We start from the raw sequence: 14,831 nt of genomic DNA, 5'->3' as shown, positions 1-14,831 counted from the left end.
AATTAGGAAGTTTGCTCTCCTGCATATGTGGCTGGACACAGTCTGCATTCATGGCACTTTTTTGTCCCATCTGTGCCATTTATTTGCTTTGATCGTGGTGTATTTGTCTCTTAACCAGAGCAGTGGGTAGAAAGTAGAATTGATCTGACTGACACCTGTGCTGAGAGCTGACCTAACACTGATTTCCCCTTGTTCCCCTGCCTGGGGAGCTGAAGCACAGCGTAGGGTGTTGCAGTCACACTGAATGCCTCCTCTCTTGACGTATCCAGGTTTCCACTGCCGTGCTGTCCATCACTGCAAAAGCCAAGAAGAAGGAAAAGGAGAAGGAGAAAGAGAAGAAGGAAGAGGAGAAGATGGAAGTGGTGGGTGCAAACATTGAAACTTAAATGTTGTCTTTCCCCCTTTGTAATTGCGGAAGGTGTGTCGTGAAAGTTGGCACCCACTTAATGCTGTCCCCTCTGCCACCCATGTTGGTTCTGAGCAAAGCAGTAACACAGGTTTCAGTGTACTGCATATACTGGTTTGCATCTTTACTCTGTGTGTGTGTATGGGCTGTTAAAAGCAAGAGGTGGTATTATTTGTGAATTCATTATTTCTGAGAAATAAATCTTCCTCGATATTGTTAAGTAACTGACTTCCTTGAAGGCAGAAGCTTATTTTGACAAATTTATGTGCCTGTAACTGCGTGAACCTTTTGTGCATTATTTCATTGCCTGCTGTTTTTAGACCAAGGGAATTTTATCTCTTATCCATGTACTTTTCTTATTAATGTGGAAAAAGTCTTAATAATTTCATGTCCTTGGTACCTCTGACCTTTTAAATAGGACTCAGTGTTGTAGCAGTTGCTTGGTGGTGTCCAAATCAGTTGAGAGCACTGAAGAGTTTAAGCATTATGGTTTTACACATGCTTAACCCCCTATTCTGAATTGTTCACCTTTTTGGCAGCAATCTCTTATGTGCTTTGCCCATCTATCAAAACGCCAAACGTTTATCCACACCCACTTCAGAATGAGCTGAGCTTTGAGCACAGGATCCCTCCGCTGCTCAGTAGTTACGGTGATTGCTTTGCTCCTTCTGATGATTTCTTTCAGCTCATAGACCTGACACTGGAACTCATCATCCTCATCTGTGAATAGTGTGTCACCCTGGAGCAAGCCAAGGGATAGAGAAATGGCTGGATAATGAATTCTTAGTGGTTGCTCTAATTTAGCAAAACATATGGCAGCTAAAATTCTTGCTGCACCCTGACAGAGGACCCTTCCTTTTGTGCTCTGCTAACAGATGCAAATATGCCAAGAACATGTGTAACCTGAAAATGCTTTACGCTGGCAAGCTCAGTAGAAGTCTTTCTGATTCCACTTTTAACATCTCTGTGGGAAAAGCAGTGAGGTCGGGGAATTTTTGGCCTCTTTAATTTTAAAAAAGAAACACACAAGTGGTATGTGAAGGGAGGGTTGTGTATGTGTGAAATAATTTTCCTAGACCCACTTAAATGCAGCCATGTTGTAGGCACTGAACTTTATACAGCCCAGAAAATGAATCATCTCATGCGTGCAAGGTAGAAGCTCTGTTTTTTGTCTTTTTGCTCCTTTATCAATGTTTCCTTGTCATCAAACATTGCTTTTTCTTTGAATTTTTTTTAACAGCACTATATACTTAGCCAAATGTGCTGAACAGATACTTGTTTCTTCTGAAATTGGTACAACCTACAGCTAAGTACAGGTGTTGAGAGGAAGCAATATATTAGAAGGGATTCACTTGTCCTGGAGAGGAAGCAATATATTAGAAGGGATTCACATGTCCTGTCTCTGTGTGTGTGCACACTCCAGATGTCTGAAAAGTTTTCTTGGCTGAATCAAGCAGAAAAACGACAGTAAAAAGGGAGCTTGCTGCCACCTGCTGTGTTTGTGTCGCGTGTTATGCCATTGTCCTAATGTTTAAGATGTATAATTGCTTTCCTGTTTTTCTTTTATGCCTGTTATATGACTAGTAATCCATGGCTTCCAAGAGATCCGCACAGCAACAAGCAGTCTCTGTGCCAGAGAAAGTCCTGTCTGCCGTTACAGGATGTTCTTTGGTTGTTTGCATCTCTTCTGCAGTCTTTTTTTGTTTGCAACTCAGTTGTTCCTGAGTAAGGGAAAACATGATCCATGTTCTTAAGTATGTAAAGGATGCTCTGGTATTTTTTCCTTCTGAGCTTTTCCCTCAAGCTGCTGAGTCATTGGTAAAGGAGGGTTTAACTGCAATTCCGTAGGGAGTCACTGAGGTCGAGTCATTTTGGTTGAGCTGCTGTCAGTGGTGGCTCTGTAGCTGCAAAAATACAAGGGCAGCTTTTGGCATTTTTCATATGGTTAGTAATGATATTAAAGAATCTTCAGTTGTGAACAAGAAGTGATGAGTTTACAGAGGAAGTATTAGAAAGGGAAGCCAGAAGTGAACTGTTCCACTGCCACCTCTTGTAGAACATTTTTTCACCTGCAGTTGAGGTGAGAGCGAGGCATTGCCATGATGAGAGTACTTGGATCCAGGCATTGCCTGTGCCAGCTGATAAATATGTGAGAGCTTGTTCCCCAGCAGGAGGATGGCTTCTCACCGTGTTCTGGAATTGCTGCCTGTGTTAGGAGTAGCGAGTTGTACCTCATCCTCCTGAACTGGGAAAGGGTTACAGACTACTGTTAAAATCATGTCGATGTTCTCTTTCCCTTCCACAGGATGAGACTGAAAAGAAGGATGAAAAAGAAAAGAAAAAGGAGCCAGAACCCAACTTCCAGCTTCTGGACAACCCAGCCAGAGTCATGCCTGCTCAGCTCAAAGTTCTCACTATGACAGAGAGCTGCCGATACCAGCCTTTCAAACCAGTAAGTGTCACCTTCCTCTTCTGTGCGCTTCACAGAGTGTCCTTAGAGTTGAGCTTGTGCGTAAGGACCCAGAAGTTCTGTGTGCACATGAGAATGCAGTGATGCACCACCTGCGAGTGGCATAGAGATGGTTTAGATACGTGTTTCAGGGATCTGCAACTTCACTCTTGTCATATTTGCTTTTTAACATCCCTCTCTCTTATTAATCACATGCAGTTCTAGTTGGGGGAAAGCCAGAGCTGCTGCAAACCTTTACACTATGATAATGCAGCTTTATTTTTTCATTCTTCTTCTTTGTATGCCAAATGCTACAACCTGGAAGTCAATCAGACATATTCTGTGTATTAATGATGTTGCTGGGGACATAAAGACTGAGCCATGATCTTTTCAGTGGGTTGAAAAGTTGTACGGGCTCGTTGTCAAAGCAATGAAATACATTAGGACTTGTGCTGGGGCTTTATTATTCTATAGTGGCATTTATACCTAAATGGAGTATTTTTTTTTTTCATTAAATAGATTTCTTATTCAGTTACATCTAACCTTAGAAAAGTGCCTTCATCTCCTGTTAGCATACAGAAGAGATAGCATATGATTTTCAGATGGAGAATGAAAAAGACCTTTCAGCATTAACCCAAGGGGTAACTAACTTTTCTGCAATATGCTCAGATATATTGCAAAGCTAATAAGCTTGCTTCTGACCTCTAAATCTCCTGAGTGAAACTCTTCTGGCCTTTATTTTTGTTCAAGAAATAACACCCTTGACTTCCCCCTTCTGCAGAATTATGCGTGGGGAAACAGTGTTCAGAAGAAGTAATATTTTTTTCCAGGAAAAGTAGTCATGTTTTTAATAAATGGATTTCCTGGAATTCCATCAGCACATTGGAATTCTCCGTGCATCATGCCCCTTTGAAAAGTCTCCTTTAGCAAAGCTGTGGAAGGATTTTTCAGTTTCTACCCTTTAAAAAACAGAGGTGACCCAAGAGGTATTTGGATTGGTAAGATCTGCTATGTGGTCCAGTAAGTGTCCACTCACGAAGCTGAGATGTGGACATATGTAGCTGGTTTGCTTCAGTTTCCAAAGAAGCTGAGTCCTTGGTGAGGGGAGTGCAGTTCCTGCTTTAAACCCCCAACTCCTCCTCCTCCTCCCCCTCTCTCCCAAATAGATTTTGAAGAACAGTGCAGGTTTTTCAGTGGAATTTAGGTTGTGTAACCAAGCAGGCTCTCAAGCTGGAGCTGTTCTGGAGCTTTGCTCTGCTTTGGGGAACGCCAGAGTAAAAGGCTTCTTTGAAATGGTGTTTATAGGAATCCTGCTGCGGTCAGAGCTCTGAGCCCAGCCAGGCATGACACAGCAGTGCCTCTTTGCACCTCGGGTTTCAGTCCTCGAGACGCACCGATTCGCTTTAGTCTGCCAGGATGTTTGGTGGTGATCTTTGTAATTAATTCCCCTTTGTTTTATGAGGTTCTGCTAATAGGATTCCTCAGTTGGTGGAAGCTGGTGATCAGATTAGTCTCTGTTTCAGATAGTCTCCTGGGAGGTGGCTACACGGAGAGGCTTCACTAAGCTTTGTTGCCCTGAAAAGATGAACCTTATAAAGCAATTATAGTTTAATTAGTTTTCATGTGGAAAGCCCCAGACTGGGACTGGGGTGAAGCTGTGAATCCAGATGCCGTTTTCTGTCAAACTGAGACTTAGATAGTGGAAATACAAAAGGTACCCTGGATGGACTCTGTCTGTTCCATCCCCTTATCAGGCAGGAATCCAGGTGGGTGTCAGATGCTTTTTTCTCTGAAACTCACTCCTGCTGAGGTGTCCCATATGGCCCAGGATAAACGCTGTGGCTGCAAAGACTGCACCATGAGGCAGAGGTGAGCAGCTCTAACACTCACTGCACTTGTCTTGCAGCTTTCCATCGGAGGCATCATCATTCTGAAGGACACCAGCGAGGATATGGAGGAGCTGGTTGAACCCGTGGCAGCTCACGGTCCGAAGATCGAGGAAGAGGAGCAGGAACCTGAACCACCAGAGCCCTTCGAGTACATTGATGATTAAGACCTGAGGTACAGTGTCGTGTGCAGGGTCACCTTTATTAATCCTGGTGAAGGAAAAGCCTCTTTGGATCGACTGAAGCAGTTACCAGCACCCAGCATTCTTGTTTTAGCTCTTTGACAGCTTTTACACCAGATTCAGAAACATGCTCTATCCCAGTTTGAAGAGTTTGGCAGCAATAAGAGAGAAACCCATTGTTTGGGACCAGGTCTGACCCAGGACCCGGTCTCTAATCTCACACACTTGGCTACTCTTGAGCAGAGCCTCACTGGGCAGAGCCAGAGCCGTGCACGGGGTCACAGGCAACAGCTGGGCTGGGAATAATCAGCTCATGAAAGATGGTCCCAGAGGGGCAAGTGGTTTATGTAAAAAAGCTGTCATCTACTTGACCTCAGTGTGGCAGGACTGCTCGAAAGAGAACTACTGTGCTTTCTGGGGTTGTCTTGTCTCCCCAGCAGTTCTCAGCAGAATTTAAAGATGCTCCAGTCACGGGCTTTGTGGTGCTCTCTGAGCTCAGCTTGTAGATCTCTTCCAGGCAACGAACGGTGCGGTTCTCAGGTTCTTTGGTTAAAGTGCCTGAACTGATGTGGAAGTTTCTCACTGAGAGGCAGAAACCCAGTTTCTTACTTTCCAAATATGGGCTGGCATGTCCCAGTGCTCCCAAGAGCAAAGATTATGCACTCGAATTGGTGGATGGGCGGGAAAACAAACTCCTTGCTAAAAACTGTAAATGTTGCGTCAGTGGCAGGCTCGGGGGAGTGTGTGGGGCCAACCACAAGAAGCTTTAGTTAAATACATTTGCTTTTCTGGTTTCTCTCTTCCCTTCCTCCAGGATCATGTCCTCTAAAGAAGACACTATGCTTGATACCAGAAAGACAGACGTGAAGACCTTCCTATCGAGATCTGCCGTTCAGTGCATGCAGCCCCAATCTGTGCTGAGCTAAAGCTGATAGTCCGTGTTTTATGGCTGAAGAACAGATATATGCTATTTAGTGTACTCTTTCACAAAACCTTGTTTTCAAATAAATATATTAAAAACTCTTGACAGAAAACTTACTGCTTTAAAAAAAAAAAAAAGGAAATGTAACCACCTTCTTTTCTGCTTACCCCAAATGTTAAAAACCTAGACACAAGTCGTGCTTTTTCCTCCAGCAAAGCTTGACTGACCTTGCTCCTCTGTAGAGTCGTTGGCATCTGTGCACTTCTCTGCCTTCTCTAGCACTTGTTTAGGCTGAGTCAAGTCACCAGCTCCAGTCTGGCCCTGCCACAGCACTGATGCTGCAGAGGGGGCAGATCTCCACTTGCTGTCAGCTGCCCAGAGGAGGTCTGCTTCCAGCCTACCTCTGTGATACTGAGATCACACTGATCTTCCCCCTTGCTCATTCTGGTATTTCTGTGACAGCGTGGGCCTGATGGAAGGGCTCCAGGCATTAGTGATGGGGAAATGGGGTGTGTTTCTCTTTATTTCCCAGAATCATGTTTTTTTTCCTGCGTCCTTTCACTGCTTTAACCAAATATGAGCATAATAGCTGATGTGAGCAGGCAGCTAGCGATACATTACAGGCCCAGATGGGGTGAATCCAGACATGCAAGTTGTTGCACTGATGTGCATCGTTAGCCAAGGGGGGATTTACAGTCAGGGGTGTGGAATGAGCAGTGGTCAGAAGGAAAGAATGTGGCTCGACCGCTCGCTGCTGGCCCTTCACCTGTTGGGCTGTAACGCTGCAGAGGGTGCACCACCAGCCAGCCCCGGTCAGCTGTGAGCCACATGCTGGGGGAAGCTCCATCATTTGCAACAGCACTTACACAGAATGAGGTTTCTGTTGTATGTGTGTTGGGAATGTTTTGCTCCATGTGAACATACCACAAGCTCATGTGCATCGGTAATAACGGCAGGCTAATCTTGCATGTAGCGCCTGGGAGCTTTTCCAGCAGATGGTTTATTTTGGTGAATGTTAGCGTAGCAATAGAATAATCTGCCTTTGTTCTCCACAAAGCTTAAGCTGTACAGAGCAGAGGTGTGGGACTGAAAGCCAATTTTTGAGTCCTGGGCTTCAGTCAGAAGTCCCTGAAGTTGAAATGCTGTCTCAGTGAGGGTGCTGGTCAGAGCTCGCAGTTCTCAGCCTGATCCAGAGCAGTTCTCCCATGGAGCAGAGCCAAGAACCTGAAATGGCTGCAGTAAAACTGGAAACAAAGAAGGAATCGCTGCTCCAATCCCATGGTCATTCAAAGTGAGACCTGGTGGTGTGGTGCAAGAAACAGAAGCCGGAGAAAGGTACGTTGTGTGAGTCTCTCTGGTGCTGGAATCCCTTCCCTTGGAACGGGTACCTGTGTCCCTTACTCCTGCATGTTCTGCTGATGCCAGCCAGTGCAGTATGTGGTGTTTTTCAGGTAATTTGGTAGTAATGCCTTGTGTTAGCTTACAAAATACCACACCGAGGGGAGGACACTGGGAGGAGAAGGGCGGGGGGGGATCATTTCATGTCATGCAGCAACCTGTTGGACAGGTAGATATTGCTGGGAGATGTCTAGAGTCCGAGTAGAAATGCTGGGAATAACGGGCTGAGACCTGAAGTCCTATATGGATGCCTTGGATGAGCTGTGAACAATCTGCTTCTATTCACAGGAGTTTTGCCGAGCCTTTCACGCTGTAGCAGCCGTTTCAGGGTAGCCACTGTTCCTGGCACTTGCTGCAGGTTGGGTTCTCGGTGTGGCTGTGTAAATCTGTACGCACCGAGCAGCTCCCACTGGGCCGTGTACTGCCTGGGGCACCATCCAGGAGGCTTCATTCTTGTGCTAAATGATTTTCTTGTGCCTGTAAGAGCGCTCCTGCCTCCAGCAGTGATGTTTCCCGGAGCTCCCTTGGCGCAAGCAAATGTTAAAAACCTCAGATAGCCCCAAACTGATTTTGAGCCGCTGCTCTGGGGCCAGGTGGTGAGGTTACACTCGGGCAGTCAGATTTTTAGAGGAGCTTCTGGTGGCTGTGGAAGAAAAAGGCCACGTGTGCCAGGCTGGAGACATCAGGAGGGACATGTGGGAATCGGCTCAAACTGGTTTTGCTTGGAGGACACCAGTTAAAAGGCTGCAGACAGTACGAGGACAAGAGGTCCTCCCATGGGGCATTTTAGAGAGTTTGTGGTACAAAACAATGTGTCCTGAGTAGAGTGATCCCATGCGTGTGATTTATTTTTTTTTCTAACCTCTACATATTTCTTCAATTTGCTAGTCAGGAGGTTGAGGATGCTGCTCTGAGATGTCACACGGTGCTTTGCTGAGGTGCTGCGCTTCGCTCAATTCCCAAGTTGCCACTTAAGAAATCTGGAAAATGCCAATCTGTGACTTCGTGAAAAAAAAACCAAAAAACTAAACAGGCAAAGAGGCTGTAACAGCCCCAGGAGAGGTCAATTAACCCTCTGGGAAGAGTCTAGAAATGTTCTGGAGATACAGCAGAAAACCTCTAGAAAGGCTAGAAAATAATTAATCCAGGGAATGGCTAGGAAACCTCCAGAAATCTTCTGGAAAGGTGCATGAAAACTTCCAGGCAGGCTCTGGAAAGTCTTCTGGGCTGGATCCTGTCCTCATGCTAAAATATCTGATTGCATTCCCTGGGGAAAGATGGGACCGATGACTGTGGGACCATCCCAGTGCTGTGCTTGGGGGACTGAGACCGCGGCTGGCTCTCTGATCTCCAGTTTGGAGAAGGCATGGCGAGAGCCTGGAAACTCTTGTCACTGCTTTAAATAATGTAATTTAGCCACGGTGACTCCTGAGCCTTGATTTCTTAGGAAGTGCAGCTCTCCTGGGCCTGTCTGGGGATGCTGGGGAGGGACCCACCCCTGGGGTGTTTGCCAGGGGCTAATTGGACCTGGGTTTGCCACAGGGAGAGGCCGAGGTGGCAGGAAGCGTGTTTCTGTCCCTCCTGACTAATGGGCCTGGTCCCCCTTAACCCTGGTGAGAAATAAATAACTTCAAAAGCACAGCGCTTGTGACAGATCCCAGAGTCCCTCCTGGAGGCCCTGGGCATGTCCTCAGTCTCCCCAGTCGTTAACTCGGGTACAAACCCCCTGCTCAGCTCTGGGGTGGGGACAGAAGTGAGGATGGAGATGTTGGAAGTAAAGCTCCCAGGGCAAGGGGTCTTCAAGGAGGAGGCCAACAGCCCTCCGGCGCTGCTCCTCTGCCCTGGTGGGCACTCAGTAGGTCTCGTCCTCCCACCTCTTACCATCACAGCGGTGCCGCCCTCCCTATCTCTCCCTTTCCTTCCAGGGCCAGGCAAAGCTCTTCCTCCTTGCCGTTCAGCATGAAGGTTGGGCGCCGCTGATAACGATGATGACATTGACCATTTATCTCCCTGCATCCTGGAGGCTGGCGCGTCCCCCACCCTCACCCTGCCAGACCCCATCCTGCCCTAGGCTGTTCCCCTGCCTCCTGCTCCTCTCGGTGTTGGTGACGGGTTGGGTTTTCAGCCCAGCTCTGGGTACACCCTAACTCTGGCAGTGGCAGGATGGGGGAGACGGGGAGCACGGACATGGCAGGATGGTGTAAGACTTGTGGTATTGCAGTCTCTGATGGGACTAGTCTGAAAGCCTTCACCCAAGGCTGCTGATATTTCCTAGGGTGGCTTCACATGGGAGCAAGGCTCTTTGCTCCCTCAGTGAAGGTAACTGGTTTTGGCAGACCTGGTTCAATGTGCTTCTCCAGCACTGGTGGGATTGTGCTGGCTTTGTGTCTTGGGAGGAGAAGCCACCCCAGGCCCTGCTGTTGGACTCCAGCTCAGGACTGGTTTGACTTGGCCTCTGAAATCCTGCTCTGCATGGGCAAATGGTCCAGCTGGCAGCAGCCCAGGTCCGGAGTTCTGTTTTGAGGTCTCCAGTTCCTGGCATTGGCTGCACAACTAAAGCTCTGCTTTTTGCTCAGAAGAAGGACTGTGCAGGTACTCAGGTGAGCTATCGGTGTGTCTTCCTGCACATGGGGGAATCGGTGTTACCCACATATTGCAGGGAGGTGACTTGAGGCAAATCCTACTTCTGTCCAAGTCCTTTGGAGACCAGCTAATCAGAGGAGATGATGAACCCCAGACATCCCAACCCTGTGGGGTTGGTCTGATGGAGCTGCTGCCCCACACCCACATGCAGCTGCGTGTGTTTAAGCAATACATATATCTCTTTTCTTTTTTTTTTAAATTATGTTTGCAAAACGTGCAGAAAAATGGAGGGTGGAGAGTCTATACTGTAAGGGTCCCAGTGAGCAGGGCAGGGAGCATGGGGGACACCCAGGGACTCACTGCCCACAGCCTTGGTGCAGGGCTGGCCAAGGGCAAGGACAATCATTTGGTGGCAACAGCATCCCTGGCCCAAGGTATAAATAGCTGCTCTGGTGACCCAGAGAAGAATTGCTGCACAGGCAAGGTTAATTGTCAGCAGAAATTATGGGGACATTGTTCCTCCAAAGATAACCTGCAAGGGATGAAGTGTGAAGCAATTTTTTCCCCTTCAGATTGAAGGAAAAAGACCTGAAATATCGGTGCAGTGTCATTGTTCTCAGCTTTAGGCTGGCTCTCCCATTTCATTGTTTTTCTCCATCCCTTGTCAATGAGAATGAAGATGGATTGACTTTTTGTCTCTCCACCATGTCCTCTCAGAGGAGAAGCTGAAATAGCTCCTGTTGGGCTGGGCAAATTATCTGTTCAACTTTACACAGAGATGTTTTTAATTTTTAGCTTAAGCATGAAATCTGGGGTTCAGGGATGAACAAGAAGCAGTTGGAAATGATTTGCTGGAAACATCTGCATTGGACAGCAGAGGTCATGGGCTCATTCGTAGATGAAACCTGCTGCTTGCTCCTCTTGCAGGCCTGGAGGTTTTGTAATTTGTCCACGAGCGATTGGGCAGGTGGGCATCAGTCTGTGGTGTGGGACAGTCTGTGCTGGTGGCAGCATCCATGTTGTGCTCATGTGATGAAGGCAGTGAGGTTCCCTGGGACTGTTTCTGGAACCAGGGATATTTCTTCTGACAACGCAGCTCTGCGCTGCTGTTTCTGTGCTCCCAGCTTCCCAGGCTATTTTCTCCATTTGTTTTTTTTTTCAAATCTTTTTTTTTAATGGAGCAACTCTAGCTCTTCCCTCCTCCCAGACCCCTGCCATTTTTGGCTGGAAAGCCTTGCTATTACTGCAAGTCAAGCCCTCTCACCTGTTGGTGTTCACCTTGGTTGGGGGCTTAACGACCCATGTTTTAGATAATCACATGCCAGAAAGCCCAGCTGGGTCCCCCTTTGGGCCTGGGGCCCCAAGCTGCTGTCAACCCCCACAGAGACACCCCCAGTCCAACAAAGGCAGCCAGCCTGTTCTGGTTGTCACCCTTGTCCCTGTAGGGATCTCTGAGGGTGATCTCTGCCATGGTTGGAAAGGCACCATGGGCTGATGTACTGGGAGGGAGGAGCAGAAAAAGCCCTGGAGGACTCCCTCCTTCCTCCAGCCTGGGCTGGGCTTTGGCCAGTCCACACCATGGTGGTGGCAGCAGCAAGAAGGTTTTGAAGAGGTTGGAGAAAGGAGTGTCTCATCTCCAGGTGAGCACTTGAGGAACGTGGGGGGCTGACATTGCAGGGCAGTAGGTTGAGCCCTGGATGCTCCTGTCCTCATCTGCAAAGTCCTGCTGGGAGAAGAAAGCTCCAGTTCCTTCCACACTGGGCTGTAAGGGGCCTGGGAGCCTCCTTCACCTTTTTGCAATGGAGCTGAAAGGAACTTTTAGGAGACCCACCAGCCAGACCCTCCTCCCTCTCTGCTCTGCATTGAGCAGGCCAGGAGGCTTCTGCATCTGAAGGAGAGCTGAGTTCACCCTGATGCCGCCTCCTTGCATCCCGTGACACAAAATCAAAGTCTCTGTTGTGCCTCTCCTGGTCAGGGACTTTGGTTACAGGAAATTACTGGAGAAGGGTCTGCATATAAATAGCCTGGCACTGGGCTGACCACATCCTTCTGGGGAGAGGTGGAGAGAGGTGAAACTCGAGGCTCAGCAGCAGCAGCTAAACAAGCCCCATCCAAAGGAGACAGAGCAGCTTTATGATAGCCTGATGCTGGGGAAAGCAGAGAGTTTTTCCTTGCAGAGGGCCTGGGGAGGCACTGCTGTGTAATTCGGTATGTGAGCAGCATCTGAGCTGCTGGGCAAGTGCCCTGCCCGAGCGCAGGACGTCGGTCCAAACAAACCCTCTGCCCCCCAGCCAGTCCCAGTAGGAGCCAGTCCGTGCTCGAACCCAACCAACAGTAACATGTCATCAACTAAAAACTCAAATGCCTTCTAATTTATTTATTGCCAAAATGCTCCTTCAAAGTATTCATTGAAAATTCAAACCAAAATATTTTTTGGCAACTAAAAGCTGAAGTTTGTCTCAGAAAATAACAGGATGTTTAAGCTTTGAAAAATGTTCCCCTCTTGGCTGCTTGCTTTTCTTTTTAATGCATCCACTTGGAAAGGCTACTGCAAGAAGACATTTCCTGCAAAATCTTCCACTTGGGCACAGAGAACAGCCTTCTGTTTTTTCATCAAGCAACAGGTTACAATCCAGCTCAGGACCTGATGCTGGCAGAGTTGGTGGCGCAGCCACGGAAATGTTCAGCCCTGGCAGAGGTGGTGGTAACACCTGCCCCAAGAAAAACCTAAACTATGGAGCTGGGGTGATGCCCCAGGCAATGATGAGTGTCCTCCCGTGGGCATTGGAGTCCCACTTGTAAGGTTTGAGGCACAAGCTTTGTGTTTTCCTGACCTTACCTGGCTAGCGGGTGGGTGGGTGTTCAACCCTGAGCAGCACCTCCCTGAAACAGTGTCTCTGCCCAAGTGTGGCAGAGCCCGTGCAAGGCCATGTGTGCACAGCAGCCTTGCCTGCCTGCTGGAAGGGTGTTTCTGCAAGAGTGGGAGAAGAAAAATAATTAAAAATATAATTAAGCAAATCCCAGATCCCACACAGCCCTGCCCAGGGCACGATGTCAGTCCTGTTTGGTGGCTTGGAGGAGAAAGCCAGCAGGATGCACATTATCTTGAAGATGGGAAAAGGAGAAAGTCAGTATCTTTCCCCATGGGCAGTGCCCAGTCGTCACCAAGGCAAAGCAGGAGAGAGGGAACACAGAGGATAGTGCAGACACCTTTACAAAAAGGGAGGGCAGCTGCAGCTACTCCAAAACCTTTGGACCACCCTCTAAGAGAGTCTTTTTACTCCTTTAGAAAGTTAGAGGGACAGGTGACAAATGGGAGGAGAAAATCACAGCTCTGTCACCTTTGTGATGAGCGGGCAATAAATGGCCAAGGGACCCAGTCCTTTCTCCTGCTGGGGACAGACTAAATGCCTGATAGGCTCTAGCACGGTGAAACTCAACATGAATATATAAAATTTGCTATTTTGAGATGTCTGCGGAAGTGTCTGCAACACAAAGAGGAAACCCCTGGCTGTAGACAAACTCTCAGTTTATGCAGAGTATATCTGCTACTTGTATTAAGTACAGAAGTTTCATGTATATAAATGTTATACTTGTTTATATACGTAAAACTTCAGTATTTAGTATACAAATCACCAAACCCAGAAATCACGTACCTACCTGACCGCTCACCAGTGCTCACAGTAACTACAAAACCAATTTGAGTGCGAATTGTCACATTCCCGCTGAGCAATGAGAACACAACCTAATGGTTAGAATAGAAATTTCCTGTCGTGTCCTAGGAATTCCCTGGTGCTCTATAAAAATGTTCGTGTGCTTACGAGAAATGTCAATGGGCTTTCTGTGGATTTCCAATGGGTTTTCTAGGAATCTCCCACAACTTTCTAGGCACTCAGGCTGGACTCTAAGGATTTTCCCTTACTCTCTGGGAATTTCTTTGTGCTTTACAGGAATATCCTTGTTCTTCCTAGGAATTGCAGAGAGCTTTGTAGGGATTACAGAATCTCTGGAATTCCAAGGTGCTTTCTGAACAGTTTGATGTGCTTCCTAAGCATTTCAGCCAGCTTTCACAGCGCTTTCTAGGCCTTTCCTTGTGGTTTCTAGGCATTTTCAGGTGATTTCTAGGAATCGCAAAGTCATTTCTAGAAATATCCAAGTGTTTTCTAGAGACTGCAGAGCACTTCCTTGAAATGTACCGCTACTTTCTAGCACTTCCCATTTGCTTTCTAGAAATTGCAGGTTGCTTTCTAGGCACCACTGAGTGCTTTCTAAGACTTGCAGTGTGTTTCCTAGGAATATCTTTAATCCAGACTCCAGGCTGTCAATGTCTCCCAAGAAGGCATAGGGCGACAAACATTTCTCCGCAGCACGGAGTATTTGTTGTTTAAAATAAGTAGAAGGGGATATACCTATCTTTATCTTTGAACAGTGATGCAGTGGCAAACCCTGGAAGCATAGCAGTCCTTTCAGCTGCTGTGGATTTGCCATGCTCCAGATGGTTTTGCACAATCTGAAATTCTCAACGCAAACAAATCCAGGGATATGGCAAAGCAGAGAGTATCTAGAGTGTTTCAGCAGGAGAGGATGTGCCAGTGACTGAAGCTGGGGTTTGCTATAGCAATGCACTTGCTCAAGGGAAGATGGCAAAGGCAGTTACTGTACACGGTGTTGGATGCTCATCTTCCTTTCCAGACCAAATGCTGCCCACGCTCCTGACTGATTCCTTCATAAGGAAACCTCACGCCTGATTTTAGCATTGCCAGATTATTCACCCTGGGCCTCTTCTGTCCACGTTCAGCCAACGCATTTCCTTTCTGTTTGCAACAACCCCGGCCAAGCAGCCAGCCTCCTCCACCTGGGTCCTTCTGGCTGGAAGTGGGACACACTGACAGGTACCACCCCACCCCATTGACTCTGTCCTGGGCTCGTATCATCCTCCCACACCACATGGCAGTGCACCACAGTGCAAGCTGCAGTGCCCTGCAGACTTTCCTGTGATGCACTG

At 47.6% G+C, this 14,831-nt stretch overlaps 1 protein-coding gene across 1 annotated transcript in view; it reads left to right on the top strand.

The window, feature by feature from the left end:
- PSMD1 (proteasome 26S subunit, non-ATPase 1) overlaps positions 1-5,948 on the top strand; it is a 73,274-nt gene extending 67,326 nt beyond the window's left edge. Inside the window, exons 22-25 of the mRNA XM_014946004.1 lie at positions 270-362; positions 2,712-2,858; positions 4,762-4,916; positions 5,738-5,948. Of these exons, the coding sequence (XP_014801490.1) occupies positions 270-362; positions 2,712-2,858; positions 4,762-4,908 (387 nt within the window). The 3' untranslated portion in view covers positions 4,909-4,916; positions 5,738-5,948. The remainder of the gene's footprint in view (positions 1-269; positions 363-2,711; positions 2,859-4,761; positions 4,917-5,737) is intronic.
- Positions 5,949-14,831: the final 8,883 nt, after the last annotated feature.

This window comes from Calidris pugnax, unplaced genomic scaffold, assembly GCF_001431845.1.
Source record: "Calidris pugnax isolate Ruff unplaced genomic scaffold, ASM143184v1 scaffold111, whole genome shotgun sequence".
Classification (NCBI taxonomy): domain Eukaryota; kingdom Metazoa; phylum Chordata; class Aves; order Charadriiformes; family Scolopacidae; genus Calidris; species Calidris pugnax.
The sequence above is the reverse complement of the archived record's forward strand: the minus strand, read 5'-3'. Positions and strand labels throughout refer to the sequence as shown.